At 37.5% G+C, this 25,198-nt stretch overlaps 2 protein-coding genes across 3 annotated transcripts in view; one reads left to right on the top strand and one right to left on the bottom strand.

Moving 5' to 3' along the window:
- SH3BGRL2 (SH3 domain binding glutamate-rich protein like 2) overlaps window positions 1-25,198 on the bottom strand; it is a 287,302-nt gene that overhangs the window by 170,667 nt on the left and 91,437 nt on the right. The gene's annotated exons all lie outside the window — the stretch shown is intronic.
- Window positions 4,867-25,198, top strand: part of LCA5 (Leber congenital amaurosis 5) — a 51,946-nt gene continuing 31,614 nt past the window's right edge. Inside the window, exons 1-3 of one of the 2 annotated variants that reach the window (XM_011950274.1) lie at window positions 4,867-5,183; window positions 16,977-17,086; window positions 23,121-23,501. In XM_011950274.1, coding sequence (XP_011805664.1) covers window positions 23,312-23,501 — 190 coding nt within the window. In that variant the 5' untranslated portion in view covers window positions 4,867-5,183; window positions 16,977-17,086; window positions 23,121-23,311. The remainder of the gene's footprint in view (window positions 5,184-16,976; window positions 17,087-23,120; window positions 23,502-25,198) is intronic. The other variant, XM_011950272.1, reaches the window with a different exon arrangement.

Here is a 25,198-nt window from a genome sequence, read left to right as displayed (position 1 = left end):
CAGCTACTCAGGAGGCTGAGGCAGAATGGCGTGGGTCCGGGAGGCGGAGCTTGCAGTGAGCCGAGATCATGGATCGCGCCACTGCACTCCAGCCTGGGCGACAGAGCGAGACTCCGTCTAAAAAAAAAAAAAAAAAAGATCACAAGGTCATCTTCATGAAAGTACTCTGTAGAGTGCCAGGCAAATATAAGACCTTATTTCAACACATTTTAATTCTTGTGTGGTCATCAACTGTTAGTTGTTCTCTGTAAGATGGTAAAAGTTTTGTGGAGGATTTTTTTTCTTTTGCTGTTGTTTATATGGGTTTTTTGGGGGTGGGAGGAGAAGGAGGAGATAAAGCAATAGTGTAAGTTGCAAACATAATAACAAGCACATTCATTTAGTCTCCTCTTTTATATTCAGTGAGTAAAAGACACATTAGACTAGAGCCAATTGTTGCCTGACAGGAACAGAGACATTGAGAAGGAACTTTTCCTAATGCCCACCTTCCAACCTCTCCCTAAGTGCCCCATTTTAGCAGAACCTACTGATAAGCCAACTAGCAAGGGTGTCTGGGAAATGCAGTTTGTTGAGTCCTAGCTCCTGCACCTTAAAGTAGAATATAGTGGCTCACGCCTGTAATCCCAGCACTTTGGGAGGCCAAGGTGGGTGGATCACCTAAGGTCAGGAGTTCGAGACCAGCCTGATCAACATGCTGAAACCCTGTCTCTACTAAAAACACAATATTAGCTGGGTGTGGTGGTGCATGTCTGTAATCCCAGCTATTTGGGAGGCTGAGGCAGAAGAATTGCTTGAACCCAGGAGGCGGAGGTTGCATTGCAGTGAGCTGAGATTGTGTCATTGCACTCCAGCCTGGGCAACAAGAGCGAAACTCTTTCTCAAAATAAATAAATAAATAAGTAGAATATAGAGAAGCCAGGTTAGGATCTGAGAAACAAAAGGCATATAACTGGCACAATTCCAGTTCAACTTTGGCACTGGTGTAAGTGGTGGTACTCAGTGACTTCACAGTGGCCACCAGCACGAGTTGCTTGGTCCTGGAGAGAAGAGGGACAGACTGTTGCCTGGCAGAGCAGTGGTCCTGGTATCATGCCTAGTGGGATGCCCAGTAGAGGTAGGTATGTGTTTGTAAGTATGAGACACTCTCTAGGAAGTCCCAGAAATTATTGGTGGGGAAGTCTTTGGAGGGGAGGGGTACTATAAAGCAGAAGCAGTCAAAAAGTAACAAAATTTGGTTAATCTCATCTGTATTTACAGACTGGGGAACTTATAATTACAAGAGTTTTTCTTAAAGAAAATGTGAAAACAGGCCCACCAGATTGATCTATGAACCTATTTGAATAAAATTATTATCACTTTTGGGGACATCTATTAGCTTTGTCCAGTATTTCTTCTTCTAGTAACAGCATTCCAGTTTTCCTTTGGAGAATCACCTCACTATTCTGAGCGAACATGAAAGATAAGGGGACTTTATCATATTCTTTCCCCAAGCAAACACTTGGCCACAGTAATTACTACTAGTTTATATTCAGGTGTGGGCAGTCAGAGTTAATGCCAAGATTTCTGATGGACTAATCAGGAAAGAGATATTCTTTTTCCATTGGGGTTCCTAGGTAAATAGAATGTAAATCTGGAGCATGGTGGCCACACCTGGAAGGGAAAGCCTGCCTTAAATAAGACCAACACATAGAAAGTACATCCAAGAGACAGAGAAGAAAAAATTGTAATGATATTGAGCACTTGGATCCAAGCATAAGTGGAGCTAAGTCTACTAGATTTTTTTGTTATACAAGCCAATGCATTCTTTTTTTTTTTTAAGCCATTAAAAAATTGAGGTAAAATTTACATACAGTGAAAAGCACATGTATTTTTATACATTTTGATGAATTTTGATAAAGGAAACTTTTTTTTTTTTTGAGATTCTCATTCTGCCACTCAGGCTGGAGTGCAGTGGTGTGATCTCAGCTCACTGCAACCTTCGCCTCCCAGGTTCAAGTGATTCTCCTGCCTCAGCCTCATGTGTAGCTGGGTCTACAGGCATGCACCACCACGTCCGGCTATTTTTGGATTTTTAGTAGAGATGGGGGTCTCACCATGTTGGCCAGACTGGTCTCAAACTCCTGACCTCAAGTGATCTGCCCGCTTCAGCCTCCCAAAGTGCTGGCATTACAGGCATGAGCTACCATGCCCGGCCGGAAACTGTCTTTGACTACCATGTCAGTCAAAACAGCATATTCACATGACTCCAAAATTAACTTTCAGTCCCTTCCACTCGATCCTACCTCTATCCCCACAGTGAATAACTGTTCTAATTTTTTCCACTTTAGATGATTTTTGCCTGTTTTTGAATTAAAATTTCCAAGCAACATGACATCAATAAGTTAGATATAAAATTTTTGAATTTTATGTATCACATTTCTGTAAATTATATAAAATTGTGACAGTGCTTTTCTTTTTTTTTTGTATAATGGTATGAAATAGACAACTGAACTTTAGCTAATGATAATTATACTTACGTGCTTTCCAAAATACTATATATAGTATGTCCCCCCTTTACAAATTATGGTCATTGTAATTTCTCTGTCTACAGTTACGGAGTCTATTTATCTACCTTTACTTTTTTGAAACTTCTAACCATTCAAACTAGACACTAGTTTCCCCAAAGGAAGTGAGAATAATCCTACTAGTAAGCATTTGTAGGAGTATTTTAATTACATTATATCAGCTATATCATTGCCATATAGCATTAAAGAGGCCAATCGAAGTCCTACAGAAAATGAACATTCAGTTAGCAATACAGCAAATCTGGAGATATTGCACTATCAATGAAAGAAGCCCAGGAATATTAAAAATAAAACACCAAAGTGCTTAATGACCATTGCAGAATTTATTTCATAAGTAAAATCTTTAAAAACAAGAAAGAGTCTGATTTTTGTTAACTATAATTTCAAGTGGCAGAAATATAAATGTGGTTTGGTTAACTTTGTTTCCTTTATTTCTGAAAAGCAGAATCCTGTGTGGCCGTGAAATAAAATGTCAAATGGTACCTCAGAAAATTCTAGCCCTATCAAAAATAATATATAAAACCATATATCATAAAACTTTTAAAACTGTTTTCTATTTTGGGGTAACCTTTTAAAATAGTAATTACTAGTTTTTCTGTAAATTTATAAATTTTCTGATGTTTTTTCAAGGTCAAACTGATACTGTTATTTTGAATATGAGGGGGTGACTTTATTTACACTGTAAGAATCCTGAGAATATGTTACACACAACTAGACAATTTTTTGGATTCTCCCAGTGTTTTAAATATTTTCTTGCTTACCAACAACTTCTTAACCTGTAGGTGAAACACATTGAACGCACTAAATCTGAAACCACGAAATTTGGAAGCAGACCTAGGCTTGTACTCTGGCATTACTACTTACTACTTTATTATCTTAAGGTAGATATACTTCTTTGAATCTGCTTTCTCAAGTATAAACAATGAATAACAATACCTGTCTGGAGTCATGAATGAAGATGGAATGAGATTATACTGCCTGGAGCATTCGGAGGGTTGAATAAATGGTGGTTTCATTCTCTGCTGTCCTTCAGCAATCCTGATTTGACGCTTCCGTGACAGACATTTGTTTGTCCACGTAAATACGGCATGTTTCCTGATTCTTCCTAGCATCTTCCGTTATAAGTAATCCACCCATACATTTACATGTTAATTCTAACAGAGTCCATCAGTGAGCTATTTTAAGAGTGTCAGCAGAGATAGATTAAAGAATTGATGAAAAGTAATTCAGTGCAATTTAGGGATTACTCATCTTATTTTCACTAACAGATGACTGCCATCTTGTACAGATATATTTCGCACACAGAAATTTACGTTTAGTCACAATATTGTTTGGGTGGGTTAGTCTGTAACTTGAAGTATAATGTATTGACAGGATAAAATGAAAGCTTTGAAACAGTGCAAAGGTGGGAAAACGAGGTTAAGAGAGAAGTAGGAATTACCAATCTTCATGGTTAGAAGATTCATTGGGAAGCATTTGCCTTCAAATATTAGATTCTCTACAGAATGGTGGTAAAGGCCAGTGAGCAATTAACCGCCAGAGTAAGTATTAAACCACCTTGATAATCAGATGGCTCGGAGCATTTAAAGCCCTCATGAAAGAGGATTTTTTTTCACCTTCCCTGTCTCCAGCAATTAACGCCATTTTTAAAAGAGAAAATATGTCACACATCAGCTCTCAATAGGCTACTGACAAGCTCCTCAAAACGTTCCTTAAAAACAAAACAAAACAAAACTTGTGTGCAATATTTCAGATGCCATTCCACCCCAAACCCGTTCCAAAACCTAAAAATCACTTTCAAGCCAAACTCACGGCTCGTTGGTGATTCACGGCCAGGATCTCGAGGCAGGAACATTAGTGCACTCACCCCGTATCCTCCTGAATCAGCCATTTCGGTAAGAAGACCCAGAAGCACTTGCCGTTTGTTTGTAATTTGTTTACAATTTAAAAGCAAGTTATTTCCCAAAGGAAATCTAAGCAATTAAGTGTTTTACATTAAGCAGTCGCCAATTCTACAATTCATTTCATGAACCCACTTTGCCCTCCGCCCGCGTCCCTCCCAGAGCCCGCTACGCTCAGCAGTCAAGCCTTCGCACAGCACAACCCATAGGAGCCTGGCGCGCTCCGCGCTTTGCCCCAATTTCCCTACTTGGGCTCTCCGCTACAGCTAGAGCAGTCGGCCTTCTCCCGCACTTGCCGTCCCGCCTTCCAGTTCCACTGAAGCCAATAAAAAGGGCCGTCTGGAGACAGAGGCCAATGGGAGCTCGAGTAGAGTCATCATGATTGGCTGCGGTCTCTTCGTAGTGCAGTCTAGGCCTCCGCCTCCGTTACCCTGGTGCCCAGGTTACCGCTGCTGCCACCCAGGATCCGCGGTCCTCGCCCCTGTCCTATCCCTGTGTTCAAACCTCCGGCAGCCCGGCAACCTCGGCACCCGCCCCGCAGCCTCTGCAGGAGCCAGGCACCCACTCTTTGGCTGCCAGACGCCGAGGCCCCAGATGGGAGTTCGGTCCTAAGAGGGAAGGCAAGAGGCGGGACGCCATCGGCTCTGTGGAAGAGCTGGCGGGTTGGAGGTGGGCTTTGAAGTGGGCGTGGAGACGGCAGGGGAGGTGGAGGTGCGAGGTGATGCTGGGGTGAAGCGTCTAGGAGTTGGCGAAGGGGCGTTCTTGGATGGGGGCCTGCGGGTGGTTCTTAAAGCAGGGAAGATGAAGGGATTAGGGACGGGGAGGATTTAGGGACCGCGAGGAGAACGAAGACCTTGGAAAATGAGTAAAGAGCCCGGCTCCTGAGAGGGTCCCGAGGAAGGGAGGTTGACCGGCACTAGGGGGACTGGGAAGTTAGGAGGAGAGGAGCTGAGAAGGGGTATTTACTTCCAGGGACCGGGAAGAGAAGGAAGGGAGCAGGCGCATCTAGGGAAGCGGTTAAGAGTTATTAAAACAAACAAAACGAAAACCTTGGAGGCCCTTGGAGACTCAAGACTAGAGAGGAGGGGCAGGGCCAAGGGCCAAGAAGGAAAAGGAGGCTTTGGTAGCTCTGGGATAATAATAGATGTGTTATTATTAGAGTGGAAAGCCGTACTTGTCCAGGCTGTGATATTTCTATACATCCTTCATGGATAGGATGAGAGGAGTAAAGATGGTTAGCAAATAAAATTTTTTAAAAAAGTGCCTTTTTGGCACACTCAGGTTGGAGTGGGTACTCAGATATAGTATGTTTACGTTAGATAGACCGTGGGGTAGTGTTTAACAGTGAAGAGCCCTGGTCCAGTTCATCTGATATAAACCCCTTTTTTGTTCACTTCGTTCTTTGGAAAGTATACTTGGGCACATACATATTTATGCCCTCCTTTATCTTCACGTTAAGAACTTGCATTAGCGATGTCTTTGGAATCAGAAGTCATTTAAATTAGTTTTTGGGAGTGGCTGTATGTTTTTCAGAATGGTAAAACCGATGTTTCCAGTTCTTTACTCATTCCCTCTTTCTTTTGCGTGGTTATTTTAATCTATGTTTTTTTCCAGTGGTTCCACATTTAACTTCTATATTACCATTTTAAATATTTCACTTTGTGATTTCCTGCATGTTAGCTAGTATCTTTATCCAAATAAGTTATAGGAAATTATTGTTTGTTTTGATTCTCTAAGTTGACAAAGTATCATTTTAAATATCAAAAAGTAGTTTGTGACTTTGGAAAAGATATTTTTCTTTTGTCAGTCACATCTCTTCCGTTAAACATATTGTAGAACTGTAATTCTGTAGGACACAATGGAAGCCCATTAAAATAAAGATGCTACCCTTCTCTTGGGTTCTTCTTCTGCCTGTCATTCTTCAACTCCTTTGTGGGATCTTCTTCCTCTGCCCACTATATTTCATTATTGGTTTTCCCCATAATCCAGTCTTCTGTCTTCTTTTTTTTACTCTGTGTTCTTGGCTGTGTTCTTCCTCTCCTTTGGGTTACACTATTTGTGTTTTATTAACACTCTCCCAATGTTTTATTTCTGATCTGGAACTTTTGAGTTATTGTCAAACTTCTGTAGCTAATTTTTGGTATTTCCACATAAATTTCCCATTCATAGGCATCCCAAACTCAGTATGTCCAATATTGAACCCATCACCTTTCCCTGCCGAAGCTGTCCTGCTTGAATACCACATTCTCCTAATTTTGCAAGCCCCAAACTTTGGAATTTACTCACGTTCTTCTCTGTTCTCATACTTCATAATTAATCTGTCACCAAGTGTAGCTTATCTTACTTGAAAAACATTTATGAATCAATCTCTTGTTATACTACCTTCAAAACACTATCTGTCAGTGATTATCGAGACCAGTTGATATTCTTCCTCCAGCTTTCCTGCCCTCCGATTCTTGGATTGGAGATGGATCTTTGCAAATGTCAGATCTGATAATATTAACCCTACTGAAGAGCCTTGGTTTCCAACCAACTTATTAATGACATAGAGATTCTTCTTGTGATATTATCTTCCACCCGATCCAGTCCCACTTATTATTACTTTAGCACTACTCCCCAGCCAATCCCACCCTTTTAAGCTAGCATTGTCCATTTGAAGTAGAATGTGAGGTATATCCATTTTTTCAGTAGACACAATAAAATACAGATGAAATTTTAATAGATTTTTTAAACCACATATATCCAAAATATTATTTTAGCATATGTCAATATAAGAAAGATTATAGACGAGCTATTTTATGGTCTGTTTTATGTACTAAGTTTTCAAAATTCCACATGTATTTTACACTTACCGCATATGCCAATTCTGAATAGCTACATTTGAGGTGCTCAGAAGCCGCTGTGTTGGACAGCACAGTTGTAAAGTATTTGCTGTTTGGTGATATGCCATGCTTATCTAGTGCTTTTTACTTTTGCAGATGCTGCATCCTCTTATTGAAACAGGGTTGTACTTCACTGTCTTCTTTTTCTAACCTCATTTACTACCCCACTGTTCAAACACACACACTCATGAAATTATAATTGTGCTTAACCTCTGCTAATACCATAAGACTCAATTTAGGTATTATCTCCTCTAGAAACCTTCTCAAACTCCCTCTGTCCTCTAATCTTAGTTTTGAGTTTACTAAGCTTCCTCTACTTCCTTTTATCATTAGTACTTATAGACTGTCGTATTATTTTTTTTTCTCTCTTGGTTGGGAATTACTTAATGGTAAGGGATCAATTGTATTTTACTCATTTTTGTATCTTCAGCTCCATCTATAATTCAGTGCCTGACACTTCGTAGGTGTTCAGTAAATGTCTTTCAAATTAATGAATGAATGAACATTGTATGATGTTTTCATTTGACTGACTAAACTTTGGAAATATATACTGTACTTAAGATGCTTTAACTTGATCCATTGTTTAAAGTGTTTAAAATAAGCTGATTATATCTTACATTTTAAGTGTAGCATTTACTGTGACCTGATTGATCATATTTGATCATACTTTAAATCTAAACTTTATTTTTTGGTTTTATTTATTTTTTGTTTTATTTTTAACTAAAAATAGTTTGGTTTTTAAGCAAGATTATGCAGATAAGTAGCAGAATAAGGAAAATGTTTATAAATACGTGGGGACATGTATTGGAAGAGTGGAGAAACTTATTTCTCCGTTGTGGAAGAGAAACAGTTGTAGTTTTCTACAAAAACTAACTGCTCCTCTTCAGCAAAGGAGAAAAACCAAATGTAGCAATATGGTTTTTACTTTTATCTCATCTGTTTTTGGGGGAGGAGAAATGTCCTTATTTATATCTTTCTCACTTAAGTTTATTTCCATTTTATTTGCCTAGTTGTCTGTTGTGTGAACTCTTTTGCTGGCAGCAAAGGTAGCCAGTCAGCAATGTTTTATACAAAGAAGCTGAGCACAGGGATATATCAGGAAATTAACAGTTTATTGATTTTACCGTTTTTTCTTAAAACTGAGATCATTTACTTAGAGTCAGATGAATTAGATACCATTATGATATTTATATACAAGGGACTCTGTAGCTTAGATTTGTTTTCTGATTCATTTGTAATCAGAGATAAACTTCTGGCACTTGAGGATCTTTAGGTTTTTATTTTATTTTATTTTTTTTTGACCTGTTATGTGTAACCTATACTGTTTGGGACTTTTTACTTTTTTTTTTGTTTTTAAAGGAGAGTTTACTTTTGGATGAGCAATGTCAAGAATTAGATTTGGTAGCTTTCTATTATTGCTGTAGTAGCATGTTTAGCCAGCTTTAGGAAATAAACGTTTCTTAGGAATTGAAATTGGGTGCAAGACTTATAATTGTCCTTTTTTGCTTTTATCTAGTTAATTCTTTGATTATCATTGAGAGGGAACTAATGGGATGCATACAAGTACCCGTCATTCCCCTACTCCCCCCCACAACAAACAACTGTTAACTGACTCATTCTTGGTTTAAATTAGTGCAGAACTACACATGGAGTATAAATCTTCAGTGTTCTGTTCATCTAAGATCACTTCTTTCCTTTAAAAAAAAAGAATGGGCCGGGTGCGGTAGCTCACGCCTGTAATCCCAGCACTTTGGGAGGCCGAGGTGGGCGGATCACGAGGTCAGGAGATGGAGACCATCCTGACTAACACGGTGAAACCCTGACTCTACTGAAAAAACAAACAAATTAGCTGGGTGTGGTGGCAGGCGCCTGTAGTCCCAGCTGCTTGGGAGGCTGAGGCAGAATGGCGTGAACCTGGGAAGCGGAGCTTGCAGTGAGCTGAGATCACGCCACTGCACTCCAGCCTGGGCAACAGAGCGAGACTCCGTCTCAAAAAAAAAAAAGAATAATTATATTCACTCAATAGTATTATGACTACATTACATTAGTCATTACATTAGTCAGAAATTATTGTTGTAATTGCAGGTGAAATTCATTTTGTTTGAAGCCTTATTAGGTTTTCAGTTATTTAAAATTAACCTGGAAAAAAGTATTTCAGCTTTACAATGGCAGTGACTCTGAGCAAAACTTTTTGATTTGCTAACTTTTCTCTCAGGAATTTTAGAGATTTAAGTAATTCATATGCAATTATTTTGAAAGAGGGAAGATTTAATTAATATTTTCTTTAAAACAAAAAGGAAAATCTTATAAAATGGAACTTAATATTCTATTTGAAATAACATAATCATTCATTTCACAAATAATGAATGGTGGGTGGTGTGTTTACTATGGTTGAACTAAACAAATAAGATTTCTGTCTCACGGGTCATATTTAGTAGGAGAGGTAAGACAATAAATGTAAGATTATTTCCAGTAGTAACAAGGTCTGTGAAGAAAATAAAGCAGAGTGATAGGATAGAGTGACTGGGCTCACTTTAATAGAAAATTGTCAGGGGGCCATTTTTGAGAAAGTTATATTTGTGCTGAGAACAGGAAGAAGAAAATGAACCAGTTTTGTGAAGTTCTAGTTAGTGCAGCAAGTACGAAGGCTGTTGGCAAAAATCGTTTATGTTGAAGGCACAAAAGAAGGTTAGCTTACCTGAAAAAGGAAATTTGAGAGGAAGAGTGATGTAAGGATAGAGAAGTAGACAGAAGGGCTCGACTTTGTATGAGTTTGCAGGCCTGGTTAAGGACTCTGACAGCCATAGGAGACCATTGAAGCAGGAGAGCAGTGCTGGTCTGATTTCTGTTTTGAGTTGCTTTTTCTCACTACTGTGTGAAAAACTGACGTGAAGCAAGGATGAAAGTGGAATATCAGTTAGGAGGTTATTGCAGAAGTCCTACGGAGAAAACGTGGATGTGGACTAGATTCACATGACTTAGACTACAGCAGTAGCACTGTGGACAGTAAGAAATGGTCAGATCTGGAATATAGTATGGAGATTAAAGTGTCTGGTTTTACAGATGGTTTGAATGAGAGATGTAGGAAGAAGGAATCCAGGACGATCTTTAGATTTGTGTCATGAGTAATTTAGTGGATGGATTTACCATTTAATGAGATCAGAAACATAGGAAAGAGTTGAGGTGAAAAAGGGACAGATAATGATTTCAGTTTGGGACATGTAAATTTGAAATGATTTTTAGATATCCAAATAGAACTGTCAAGTAGGAAGGTGAATATATGAATGTGGAAGCCAGGGTAAATGAAGTCTAGATGAGATCACCTAAGGAGAGAGTATAGATAACATGTGCTGCACTGTGTATGCCAACATTTAGAGATCAGGAAGAGGAGGCAGATTCAACAGAGGAGACTGACAGGAGACAGCTAGTGAGGTAGTAAGCAAACCAGGAAAAGCAATTAAGAGAATTTTTAGGAGGGGGAATGGTTGGTTATGTCAAACACTGCTGTGAGGTTAAGGACTAGTAGGACAGAAAATTGGCTGATGGTGGGAGGAGATGTGTAAAAGAAGAAATAAGAAACTTGGCTGATGGATTTAGGAAGGTGAATGTCATTGGTGAGCTTGACAAAAGCTGTTTCAGTGGAGTGGTGGAGATGAAAAGAAGTGATAGCATTCTAGGTTAAAGATTACTCTTCAAAAAATTATTGGAAAATTGGAGTAGAGAAATTGGGTTGTAGATGCAACAGAACATGGAATCAAGCATCAGCTTCATTAGCACCTCTTCGTTGATAGGAATGATCCTGTAGAGAGGGCACAATTGCAGAAACACAATCCTTGACATTGAGAGGTAGTATGGGAAAGAAGATGAGTAAAAGTTTAGCTTTAAAAAGGAGCAGAAATGCTTCTTCAGTTTTAGCAGAGTTGAGAGGGCAAAGAGGATGGGATAGATACAGGTGGAGGTGGCTTCAGAGATGAGGTAGTTATCATCTGATTGTTATCGAAATATTGAGTAGGTCACTCAACTAAGACTCAGAAAACTTATAGTCTATTTCAAGTTTTACTAACTGAGCTTTCTGACCTTGGACCAGTTGTGAACTTGGTTAAGTCATTTTGTTTTTCTGGGCCTCAGTTTCCTAAATATTTGCAAAGGAAAGACTTGATTTCCTAGGGTCCTGTCCAGTGGCAAATTGTTATGTAATCTTGTTAAGCCATAGTATAATGTATAAAGCATAGTTTTTGTTGCTTTATACATTATAAGAAAACTTAATAATTATTTTCTTTACCTCATCTTTATTTCTCTTTTTTTGGTCTAATTTTTTTATGTCTTTTCTTTTTTATTTAACTTATATTCTATTTGCCTGTTTGCTTAATTGAGCTATTTTTCTAAAGTGCTATTAGCCAGGCAGCTACAAGTTTCTACAAGGACTAAGGACTAATTTTTTGCAAGTGAATTTTCACAAGTGTCTGAGTTTCCATTCTCTAGGAAAGCTAAGTTATTTTTGTTGTTATATTTCCTTTTTTTTTCTTTTTTGTGATGGAGTCTTGCTGTGTCACCGGGCTGGAGTGCAGTGGCCGGATCTCAGCTCACTGCAAGCTCCGCCTCCCGGGTTTATGCCATTCTCCTGCCTCAGCCTCCCGAGTAGCTGGGACTACAGGCGCCCGCCACCTCGCCCGGCTCGGTTTTTGTATTTTTTAGTAGAGACGGGGTTTCACCGTGTTAGCCAGGATGGTCTCGATCTCCTGACCTCGTGATCCACCCGTCTCGGCCTCCCAAAGTGCTGGGATTACAGGCTTGAGCCACCGCGCCCGGCCTTTGTTATATTTCCTAAGGATGTACTTGCTTATTAAAGGCAATGGTGAATTGTGAGATGATATAAGTATTACACATAGGTTAGAACCTAACTAATCAGAAGCTTAGCAAAGAAAAGAAGATATTCTCTAGTGCCCCTGGGGCTGTTCTTGTTATCACTGTGAGAAACATGCTTACCTGTTTAAACCCATCGAATGGAGTCAGAGGCGCAAAGACCAGTGAAAGTGATACTTTTAATAGTTGATACTTTTAATAGTGGTTTTGCAGATTGGGTGTCTGGTAGGCAGGCACACCTAGGGCAGCTACAGCAGGTAATTTATCTCCTAGCACACAAGTTCCTCCCCCAGTTCTTCACTGGTTGAGTACTATTGTGTCTGCAGTTGGTTCCTTCCGGAGGGTTTGTGGTCTCGCTGACTTCAGGAATGGAGCCATGACCTTCGTGGTGAATGTTACAGCTCTTAAAGATGGCATGGACTCAAAGAGTGAGCAGTAGCAAGATTTATTGTGAAGAGGGAAAGAACAAAGCTTCCATAGCCTGAAAGGGGACCTGAGTGGGTTGCTGCTGCTGGCTGAGGTGGCCAGCTTTTATTCCCTTCTTTGTCCCCTCCTGTGTTCCGTTTCTGTCCCATCAGAATGCCCTTTTTTCAATCCTCCCTGTGATTGGCTACTTTTAGGATCCTGCTGATTGGTGCATTTTACAGAGTGCTGATTGGTCCATTTTACAGAGCTCTGATTGGTGCATTTTACAATCCTCTTGCTACAGAGCTCTGATTGGTGCATTTTACAATCCTCTTGTAAGACAAGTTCTGCAAGTCCCCACTTGGCCCAGGAAGTCCAGCTGGCTTCACCTCTCACTATAGGGTTACAGTCTTCCTGGACATTGCCTAAGTTTTATACTTCTTATAAGGTTAGCCTTATAAGGATACCTTATAAGGCTGATAGATTACACCATCCCCTTCCTTTCTTAAATTTCGATTTCCCAATAACTAAACTTTCTTTCCTTTTATTGGCTGACCCCTCCTCTACATTCTGTTCACTTATTGTGACCTTCTAGGTGCATGATCCCTGTGGTTTGTTACATTTGCAGGTTGGCTGCCAGTGCTTAGATTTATCATGCCTTGAAAGTGGACCATTTAAAATGTTTTTTCACTAATTCACTCCTCTTTTCTACTTACTTTCTTTGGTTTCATTTTTATTTAAAGCCTTCTGGTCCTTGAATTGCTTTAGAAGTTGTTAACTTTTTTCTTTCTAGGAGAGTGAGTTTAATTTGGTTTCTAATAGTAGCAGGTTATTTTGCTGGTAAGTTATGGGCATTTGCTTATTAATAGCTGTTTTAATTAATCTCTGTGCTAGTCCCCTCACAAGGGATAATACAACATCCCACTGCTGTTAAGACTCCTGTCACAATTATGAGAGATGTAAGGATTAAAGCTACCATGCCTTTCCGTTTTTTAAACCAGCCTTCTAGCCAGCCCGAAAATGAGTTATTAATTCCAGCGTTTTCTGCCAGTTTGTTGGCTAGAGTTGTTAGTCCTTGTAAAATTTTTGTGATGGTTACATTTGGGGCAATATTGTTAGGAATGAAAGTACAACATTTCCCACCCAGCATAACACATATGCCCCCTTCTTTTGCTAGTGTTATGTCTAGCGCAAGCCTGTTTTCCCAGACCATTTGGCTGATGGCATTTAACTGGCTAGCTACTGTCTGAGTATAATTGATGATTTTTGTTGATTATAATAGATGTAGTTAATCTAATCCACATTCTTATTAATAGTTGACCACTAGAAGAGTGCTGACTTAAATCTAGCAGGTATTTGGTTTGCGGCTTTGATTAGGCATCTCCCTAGGGACACCTGTTGAGTTAACACATATATTAGGCTTAAAAGAATTTGTTACGTCTTTTCGGTTTTTGTGGCCATGTGTATTTTTGAAAATCTTCTGGAAGGTCAGGGTGAGGGGAATGGCCAGTTGGACTAAAGCACAAGTCCCGGTCCAATCAGATGGTAACAGGTTAACGGAGGTTCCTTTTCCCACAATACCACATGACGTTAGCACCGGGTATGTGGAGAGCTGAGTGATTGCCATTGCCTTACCACTGATGTTTAAGATGTGGGTACAAGTTGAGAATTCTCCCATGGGCTTATTGAACTCTGCCCCCTGCCTAGAGAGACAAGAGGAGTGGTTTATATTCCCCATAGAGAATGAGGGAATTGCTCTGGGATTTGACTTCCGCAATGCAGGAAAGAGCAATGACAGACTTTTATAAGTTGCATTTTCCTATGCATCCTTGTTCTGGTATAGAGCCAACATGCAACGCATTCCTTCAGGATTGATATTTTATCCTAGGGGAAACGGAACCACCTTTGCCTGCGGTTGTTTTACAGCACACTCGTAGCAGTTACTCTTGTTGAGGGCTTGTACTGAAATTTTGACCCATTCGACCCAGGCATTCACATCCCTGTACCCTGTCTCAATTTCTAAGGTTTGCCTTAAATTCTTTACCTCAATTATTTTTACCCTTTTAGGGTTATTATTTGGTGGACTAAAGTGTTTATTGGGGTTTGGAGTTGTAGTAGTCCCTGGCAAATGGGAGGTTGAGTTTTTCATTTTTGAGAACGAATTGCCCTAGGGGATCTTTCCCTGTGATGTCTGCTCCTTGCCCATATACCCAAGACGCTTCCTTTGGTTCTTGGTTTAGAATGGCTGGATTGTTAATGGTGATGAGTATAGGATTGCATTTAAAATTTTGGCAGTTATTTGGCGGGGAGCCCTTGGGCAGATGTAGTTTATTCTTTAAGGGTCTCCAGCTCGGAGTTACCCACCCCGTGTTTACTATCCAACCCTGAAATTGGGTAGTTTACCATACATCATCCCAGCTGGGGCAGAGTCATGCACTACTGTAACCTGTATCTGGTTAAGGGCAGAGATATTTGTTTGCCTGTGAGAACTGTCTCTGATTTTTCAAATTCCCACAGAGTAAGACCAGGCAGGCATTAAATCTTATAGTTTGGAGTGCTACCATCTTGGTTACATTAATTACCAACTTGATTGAGTAGGGAGGAGTTCCCTGCCAGTTTCCATTTTGACCTTCTGCTTTTTGTATAGTTGCCCATTTTAGCTATATTAACTTCCAGACATGGGGCCAGCCTATGTTTTCTTGTTAGATTTTTTTTAGAGTTAACTTTAAGGGTTCCTTAGGTGACTCATGCACTTTTTACTGTTGTTTTCCCCTGCCCTCCCTTCTGGGGTCTGTTTTACGAGTGCCTTGATTGGAGTACAGTGAATCTGCTGACTTTCAGCTGTCTGCATGGCTGTTTCAGTGATTAGGAGCACTTGATGGGACCTTCCCAGCTTGGATGGAGCTTATCTTCTTTCCAAGTTTTAGTCAGCATCAAATCACCAGGCTGGAAGTGGTGAACAGCAAACTTAAGAGGCGGAGTTTGAGTTAGAAGTCCTTTCAACCTAAGGGATGACAGGGTGGAGGATATGGCCAGTTTATAATTTCTTAAGAATTGATCCTTGGTTTCCATAGTAGGGAGATTTATAGCTCTGCCAAAATATAGGAGCCCATATAATAACTTGTAGGGGGACAATCCCAAGTTTTTTCCTGGGGCTGTTCTAAGGAGTGCTATTGGGATACATTTGGTTCCAGGCATTTTAGTTTTTAAGGTTAGTTTGGTGATAGCTTTTTGAGATATCTTTCCAGAGGAAGGGGGATGCCAAGGGGTGTGATAATTCCATTTAATTTGTAAACCTTCCATAATTCCCTTTAACACCCTTGAGGTAAAGTGACTCCCATTGTCTGAATGAATATTTTTCACCAGGCCAAATCTAGGTAAAATTGGTTTTAATATTATTTTGACCACATTCCCGGCAGTGGCTATTGGAAGAGGAAAGGCTTCCACCCCGAGGGAAAGGTGATTTATGATTACCAGTAAATACTTTAGTTTTCCTGCTTTGGGCATTTCTGTGAAATTTACTTGAATGCTTTGAAATGGTCTTAGTTCGGGAGGCCTTCCTCCTGTGGCCTGTTTTCTAATCACCTTTTTGTTTACCCTTTGACAAGTTACACAATTTCCACATACTTGTTTACTGAGGGTATAAATCCCTGTACACCCATAATTCCTAAGTATTGCATCACACAGAGCCTGGGGTCCCCAGTGACTCCCTAAGTGTAATACAGACATTAGTTCTTTTATTAGAGGTTTACTCACACTAGCTTTCCCAAACTGTCCACTATTATCTTGACTGTCTGCTCCGGCTTGTGGCTCCTGCCGCCCCCACACATGCAACTGCACTCCCTGGCCTGCAAGGCCAGTTCTTAGTTACAAAGTTAACTTTCACGAGACCTTGCCCTACTGGGTCCTCCGGATCTAATAGGGAGTATTTTTTCATTTGATCTCTGAGCCTCTGCAGGAATGCAGAGGGAATTTCCTCTCTTTCTTGTTGAATTTCAAATGCCTTTGAGACATTTTGTGTCCCAGGAGTGGACTCTTTGATCCCGTTAATTATTAGTTTCCTGAGGTTCTGCATTTGGGCCCAGTCCTGGGATTGTGATTATTCCAGTTGGGATTGACATTTGGAAATTTTTGTTTGGCTGGCAAGACTTTTTGCCTGGAAGGGTGTTGCCTCTCCCAGATGGCTATGACCACTTTCCTAATTATTCCCTTTTCTTTTCCTGTGAACAGGATATTTATGATAGACATTGTTTTAGCCCAGGTGTAAAAGATGGATCCTAGGAATTGGTGCAGCTGGTCTGCTAAACCGAGGGGATTGCCTAGGAGTGGTTTCATTTCTTTCTTTTTTCTCTTTTTTTAAGTATAAATGATCAATCAGAAATTATCTTCAAATAAATAAAACCAGAAGTATGGTTTTAAATAAAAAGCCCAAGATAAAGAAACAGAAAAGCTGACACTAGATGAAGCAGTGGTAATTCTTGGACCAGAAGAGACTTTAAACAGAAAATGTTTACATAGTATTCTCAGAGAAAAAAATATATTACCTCGGTAATGCAAGAACAGAATAATTATTTTAAAAATCGGAACAAGAAAGAGTTCTTGGAAATGAAGATATTGGCATAATTTTTTAAATGATGGTCTAGAAGATAAATTGAATAAAAGTCTGAAAATAGAAGAAAAAAGCAGGCTTATTATTTAGGAGAAATTTCAAAAAGAAAATGGAAAAAAAGGTTAATTATCTGAAGAACAATATAAGAAAACCTCTGGTGCTTAAATATACAGATTTCCAGATTGAAAGGAAGAGGGGGAGAAAGGGTCCCAACACGATGAAAAAGGCTCACTGGTATTCATGTTCTTGTGAAATTTCAGTATAACAAGGGGGAAAGCCCTAAAGGCACCTAGGGAGCGAAAAAAGGAAAAAGATAACCTATAAAGGAATGAGAATCTATTTTAGTATAACTAGAGTGTAAATTCTCTAAGGACAGGGACTTTTTGTTCATTACTGCTACATAGAGCTCAAGAAATATATTTTGAATAAAAGAGTGACTGTAACATATGTGTCACAAACAATGCTGATATATTTTGAATAAAAGAATGATTATAACATATGTCTCACAAACAATGCTGAGGGTTTAAAAGACAGTGAAGCAGTGTCTTCAAAGTTCTGAGAGAAGATAACCTAGAATTTGGAATGTATGCAAAGTAATAAGTGTGAGGTAAAATAACAACATTCTCAGACATGCAAGGACTTAGAACATTTACTTCCTAAACCATAAACTCTTCCTGAAGAAGTTATTTAAGGATGTGGACCAGTAAAATGATGATGGAAACTAATAAAGATGACATGGTGTTAATGAAATAGTGCACTAACTCAGGAATTTAATAAAAGTAATTCCAGAATGACAGCAGTACAATAGGTCTAGAAAGTAGTTGGTTTACATTAGAATAGGAAATTCAAGGAAAATGTCCTTAGGAGGAAGAATGGAATGGACTTAAGGCTATTGGTAGATTAAGAAGCTGGTAGATATTAGTGATATAAGAAATGTTTTTTCCCCTTAATAGGAAAAAAAGACAATTAGGAATTCTAAGAGAAAAACCATGCATAACCAACACGTAGTTGCATGTTGCAACCATATAAAGTGAAGGGTGAGTTAAATCCTCATCTTTCATAGTCTAAAATTGCTGACTCAAGATATAGCGCACACATAAAGGTATAAGCCATTAAAATGGTTGTTTCAGGGAGCAGGACTTGGATAGTGGGGCAATGGATATTTCCTTTATTTATTTATTTTTATGGAACTATGTGGATATATTTGGGGGCGGCAGGGAGAGAACACTGTGTGTTCTTCCCCTTGTCCATAGAAAGTTGGTGGGCCCCTCGGATTTAGATAGGATGGATAAGCTACTTCTGCTATGCAAATGTAAACAGAAATAATTTTCATCTTTACCAACTTTTAATTATATTACTGGAATTTAAACTGAAAGTTATTGACAAAGAACATCAGTTATAATTTACTGAGCATCTCATATGTATTTGAATTGCCAATATAATTGTTGATATTTACCAAGTTCTTACTGTGTAATAGTTATTGAATTATCCCATTTAATCCTCACAAGAATTCTCTAAAGTAGTTACTAGTAATATTATCTTTTTACATATTAAAAAATTAGACTTACATTGAGAGGTAAACTCTCCAGATTTACATAGCTAATGAGTACCAGAGCCACTTACTTGCTGTTATCATTATTCTTTTCTTCTAGACAATTTTTTTCATGTGTAAATATTTTTTCACATGATTGCAGAGTGAAAGATTCAGGCTGATTTATGTATATTTTTAATATTAGTACTTGCCATAGGAATTGTTGATTTTAGATACAGTAACTAATTTTGAGACTGCGATTGCTAGACACTGACATCAGAGGTAAAATCAAAGTCAAGTGTTTTCTTGCTTTTTAAAATATTTTTCTAAAGAAAATATCAAATACAGAATTGGAAATATTAGAATAATGAATTCAAAAGTCTTCTATCAGTTTACATAATCGTCAACTCATGGTCAATTTTGTATCTCTACCCTTACCCATTTTCCTTTGGGTTATTTTGAAGCAAACCTCAGACAATTTTATTTATAAATATTTCCACCTATATCTCTAAAAGATAAAGATTCTTTAAAAAGATAATGACAGTATCAATGTCTCACCTAAAACAGTAGAATTCCTTAATATTAAATACGTGGTCAGGGCTGGGCATAGTGGCTCATGTCTGTAGGTCTGGCTACTCAGGAGGTGGGAGGATTGCCTGAGCCCAGGAGTTCAAGGTTACAGTAAGCCATGATTGTGCCACTGCACTCCAGTCTAGGCAACAGAGCAAAACTCTGTCTCTAATAACAATAAATAGTGTTTAAATTTTCTTGATTATAATTTTTTAACACATTTATTGTAATCAGGATTGAAATACTGTCCATGGATTGTACTTGGTGGTTGTTTCTTAAGACTTTCTTATTATATAAATACCCTTTTCTCTCCTCTCTTGTTCTGCTTGCAGTTCGTTCACTAAAGAATCTAGTTTTTCTTGTAGAGTTTGCTACAGTCTGGATTTTTTTCTGATTGCTTCCTTGTACCTTGATCTTGTACTTTCAGTGTCATTTACATTTAGAGGCTTCATTAGATTCAGATTCAGTTTTTGTGGGGAGGAGGGAAGATTACTTCAGAGGTTTTATTGTGTCCTATCAGAGACATGGTGTCTGGCTGTTACTTTTCTGGAGCGATACAGCCATTTATGATCATTATATAGCTTCATTATTTCTTTAGGAGTTGAGAAATGTCACTCGTCTAATTCTGTCATTTTAATACTTTGTTTTTTATTTGTTAACTAGAATAATTCCATAAAGAAATACTTTCCCCTCATCTAATATTTTGTTATTTTCAGATAATAGCTTTTTAAGAGTATATTATAGCAAGATGCATGTGTGATTTTTTTTATGTATAAATTTTTAAATTAAATGAGATGGTTTCCTAGAATCTTCCAAAGGTGAATAATTAGGTTTTTGTAAAATATATGAACCCAAGGATTTAAATACTTTTGATATGTTTAAATCGTTTGCTGATATAATTCATATTGATGACAAATTTGCCTTGTCTTTGGCAAGTAGTTCCTTGAAGTTGGCTCCTGAGTCCATTTGACTGACACTCCATCAGTAGTGTCTGATAGCTTCCTTGCTTTCTAGTATGACCAGACTGCTATATTCTTAGATTTATTTTGTGTGTTTCCTCCCTCAGAAATGGAATCAGGCATTTCACAAGGAACTTTAGGTTCTTTCAATGGGAAGTGGCATATAGACACTACTTCTGGGTTCTAGGAATGTTCCTAGTTTTTTCCTTGTTTCTGGGATTTTTCAGTGAACAAAGTGAATAAGTTTTTAAAAAATAAATAAAAGGCATCATAAATTCATACTGTCACTCATAATTCAAATTTTGAATGTCAAAGTTTTAAAACTCACATTAGTTTATATTTAATTCTTCCATGTTGAAAATTCTAGTGCCCAGCTGCACCAATAATAATTACTCGTTTGTTTTATTTCGCAGTACATGTGTATAAGTCTGAGAATAAAATATCTCAGTAGCAAAATATGATTCTTTGAATGGCTTTAAAATTTTTTTTACACTTTTTTTTGGTCATTATGTCTCACTAGGAATATAAAGTCAAGTTATTGTGTTTTAAAGTCATTTGAACTGTAGTTTTACCACCAACCATGTATGTAGATTGATTTATCTAATTTTATTTTGATTTATGGGAATTGCTTTTCAAAAATCTCATTTCTAAAAATTATAATTTCCAATGTTAAATCTACAAAAATTATATACAAAGAAGCCAAGCTTCTATCCCTTTCCCTAAACTCTGCTTCCTTCCTTCCCCTGTAGCTGTGTTTAGTAAGCTAACTACTAGCACATGGGGCTTCTTAAATTAAAATTAATTAAAATTAGTTCTTCAGTTACACCAGCAACATCTCAAGTGCTTCATAGCCGTATGTGGCCAGCCACCATCTTGAACAGCACAGATTATAGAACATTTCCATCCTGGCTGAAAGTTCTGTTGGACAGAACTACCCTAGCGAACCCATTTTATTTTTCTTAATTACTTGATTTTTCCTTCTACTTAAAAATATAAAAAATTACATATGTTACCCTTCTTCCTTGATAAATGGTAGCATACTACATGCTTTTTTTCATCTTTATTTTCTCTGTATATCCTAGAGATTACATCATACTATGAGCAATACACAGAGATAGTCTTCATTCCTCTAATAGCTTCATAGTATTACATATACTTCATTGTGTGGATGTTTATAATTTGTAAGACCAGTTCTTATTGGTCATTTTATTGTTTTAGTTTTCTACTTACATTAGTGCTACAATAAATAGTGCTGCCTTATGCATGTCCTTTCATATGTTATTACTAGAAGAACAATATTTTTAATACTAATTTCATCAATGGGATTTTTGTTTCTTCTAAATTGGATTATAAATGTAATCCAATTTTGTTGTGTTAGAAAACCAGAATATGTTAATGGAGAGAGAAAATTATCCAAAATCCATGTTGTCAGGCAGGCACTATTTTGGTGTTTGTGTATTCCTTGCTTTGGAAAATATTTTCAGTTTCTGAATTCAGATAAGAATAATAGTGTTTTCAGTTTTTTTTTAAATGAATATGTGTAGTTGAGATCATACTGTATGTACTGATTTGAATTTTTTCTTTGCGATAGTAGTATAAGCATTTTCCTTAAATACAAACTTTTTGTAAACATTTTCAGTAGCTTCATGATATTATGCTGTATGGATTTGTACATTACTTAATTATTCTCAATGATTAGGCATTTAATTTGCTTCCATTAAAAGAATTGTACTGTACTGCATTAAATATTTGCACATAACTTTTCTCCTAATTTTAGCATTATTTTATGGGAATCCAGAAATTATTGTATGAAAGGTTAAAGCATAATTAAAATGACAATACATTTTGCCAGTGTTTTTCCAGAAAACTCCGTGGATCTTTTTCTGATAGCAACTCTGACGACATTGAGTGTTATTATTTTGAAAAATCTTTAATAATTTGTATTGCCTTTTTGGAGTCTTATATATTTTGCCCATTTAATTTTTTACCTCATATGATTCTCAAAGGATGATATATTTATGTATTGAAGATGATAATTTTTTTTTGTCATGTTTGCAAATGTTTCCAATCAAGTATTTTTTCTTTTAGTTTTTAAAAAATATACTTTAGTGTTACATTTTTGGTGTGGTCAATCTTGGATATTTTTATTTATTCTTTTTTCTTTTTTTTTCCTTTTTTTTTTTTTTTTGAGACAGACTCTCATTCTGTCACCAGGCTGGAATGCAGTGGCGCCATCTTGGCTCACTGCAACCTCTACCTCCTGGGTTCAAGCGATTCTCCTGCCTCAGCCTCCCGAGTAGCTGGGACTACAGGTGTGTGCCACCACACCCAGCTAATTTTTGTATTTTTAGTAGAGATGGGGTTTCACCATGTTGGTCAGGCTGGTTTCGATCTCTTGACCTCATGATCCGCCTGCCTCAGCCTCCCAAAATGTATTTATTCTTATTAGCAGATTTGTTCTTTACTATCACCACTACTTCCACTCCCACCGCCTCCCTGCCTAAAAAAGAAAAAACTGGTAATTTGGTCATTATTGTCCATTAAAATTCAGCATTTGTCTCTGGTATAACTCTTAAAATTGAACAGTCAACTTCAGTTAACATTTATTCAGAAGTAGTTGTATGTCAGGTACTTATTATCTGTCTAGGCTGTGACAGTCTGTAGTTCCTCCAAATACTGTAAAAAACTTATCTGTGAAAATATAGATAAATTGTAGCCTCTTTTAAAAATTGTGAGCTATATATTATTTTGCTTTTAGTGTCTTTCATTGTAATTAATTGTAGAAACGACTGTAGAGACTGTATGATAAATCTCCTTTCCCCTTCCTTAATTTCAGGGCAAAAAAGTTTGTCTTCTGGATGCTAATGTGAATTGTGGTCTACAAATACATTCTGGAGAAAATAGATTGCACAGAAATGCATATTATCAGGATCTGAAGACTGTGAAAATGTTTTTCAGTATTGTCATAGTCTCCTCTGGAGAAAATAATCTGTGAAACTATGTGAATAGAAACCATTTTTCAAAACAATGGGGGAAAGAGCAAGAAGTCCAGGTACTGATCAAGAAAGAAAGTCAGACAAACACCATTGTTCTTATTCATCTGATTTTGAAACGCCACAGTCTTCTGGCCGATCATCACTGGTCAGTTCTTCACCTGCAAGTGTTAGGAGAAAAAATCCTAAAAGACAAACTTCAGACGGCCAAGTACATCACCAAGGTAAGTTTTCTTTAAAAGAGTCTGGTGGACCTAGAAGACTCATTTTGAGTGCTTAAGGACAACGTGTATGAATGAAACTCTTTTATTAGTATATATGTTGTTGTATACATGGAAGTGGGCTGATTTACATTTTATAGGTTATATACTTATATATAAATGTTGTTTGATGGTACTATTAAATTTGTTATATTCAGAGGCATAAAATATAGAGAAGGAAACATACCTAAGCCTTCTGTTTGTTTTTTCTTTTTCCTAAAGAAATGCTTGTCTTGGGGTTTCCGAGATACTGTAAAGGCAAAAAAGTTTATAAATCATATGTACCTTTTTGTATCTTCATTTTTTGAAACTAGGAAAAGCATTGATATAAAATGGTTAAGGGACATTTTTAATAGATTGAGTAAAATTCCTTACGCTAGGTAATACAGTGTTTACTGTAAAAATTCAAATTAAACCTAGGAATGGAATTGGGGCCTTTGGTGTAATTTGCTTTCTTTTGAAGTGTGTTGTAATGGAAACTGGATTAATCATTAGAAGTCATTTTTGTTATTAAAATATTACTAGAATGGAAATAGGCCGTCATACATATTTGACTATATAATATTCTACAAATATCTGCATCTCAATAAATCTCTGGTCAAGAAAACCCCACTGCAGTTAGTAACAAAATATGTAAGGTTTATAAGTACAGTGTAGAAAAATAAGGCAAATGAGATAATTACAGTACCCATTAATAAAAGTAGCACAGCAGTAGTTTAAAATGGTGAGAGTTTAGATTGCAAGGCAGGGAGTGATAAAATTGTGGGTGGAAAGGGGAAACAAGGGACCAGATTATGAAACACCTTGCATCCTGTGCTAATGTATTGACTATTTTTGTGGGGAATAGTTAGCCGTTGAAAGGAGTTAAGCAAGGGCATAATTAAGTTTGCCTTTATAAAATTTTTACTTCAAAAAATAATATTTGCTCATTAAAAACTACAAAGAATGTGTATTCCTTTTGAAAGAAACCTTTTCATGGACCCCCAGTCTAGCTCCTCAGGGATTTCCATACTTCTAACCATTTATAACAATTAGGAACCTTTTTCTTTTTCTTTTTTTGTGAGTACAATGCTTTGGTGGTGGTGGTATTTTGGTCTCTTTCTCTAAATCTGTCTCAGTGAGGGGCCTGTTATGATTTTGTAGTTGAGAGCATGATGTCTTATTAAACTTTTACTGTATAATTAAGAACTAACAAAACAGATCTTAGGGTTGAACCTTAGAAAATGCCTGTTATTCTGAAGAAATACCTAGGGTATTATTGGTAAGGAATAGTTTAATTTTTTTCTTCATTCCCCAGAAACAACTTAGGAGGCCAATTAAGGAGTCAGAACTTTGTAAGCCTTACCTTATTTGAGAAGATAATTGAGAAAAGCTGTGAAAAGCAGTCCAGCATCAACCAGAAATTTTCAATTATTGTCTTCAATTTGACTTGTACTGTTTTCTGTTTTACACTGTCCTTTGAATTAAAATCTGTGATAATTAGTCTGCCTTAGACGAAGTAACAAGACCAAACTGATACGTTTCTGTAAACACTAAGTTAATTTCTCTTGGTTTAAATTGCAATCAGTATAGACTAACCTAAGGACAAAACAAATGTGATTAAAAACAGTATTTTAAACGAATTTTCGGGTTTGCATGTTCGATAGCATATTCTTCCTTCC

Source organism: Colobus angolensis, unplaced genomic scaffold (assembly GCF_000951035.1).
Source record: "Colobus angolensis palliatus isolate OR3802 unplaced genomic scaffold, Cang.pa_1.0 Scaffold304, whole genome shotgun sequence".
Taxonomy (NCBI): domain Eukaryota; kingdom Metazoa; phylum Chordata; class Mammalia; order Primates; family Cercopithecidae; genus Colobus; species Colobus angolensis.
This window is presented reverse-complemented; position numbering and strand designations above follow the sequence as displayed.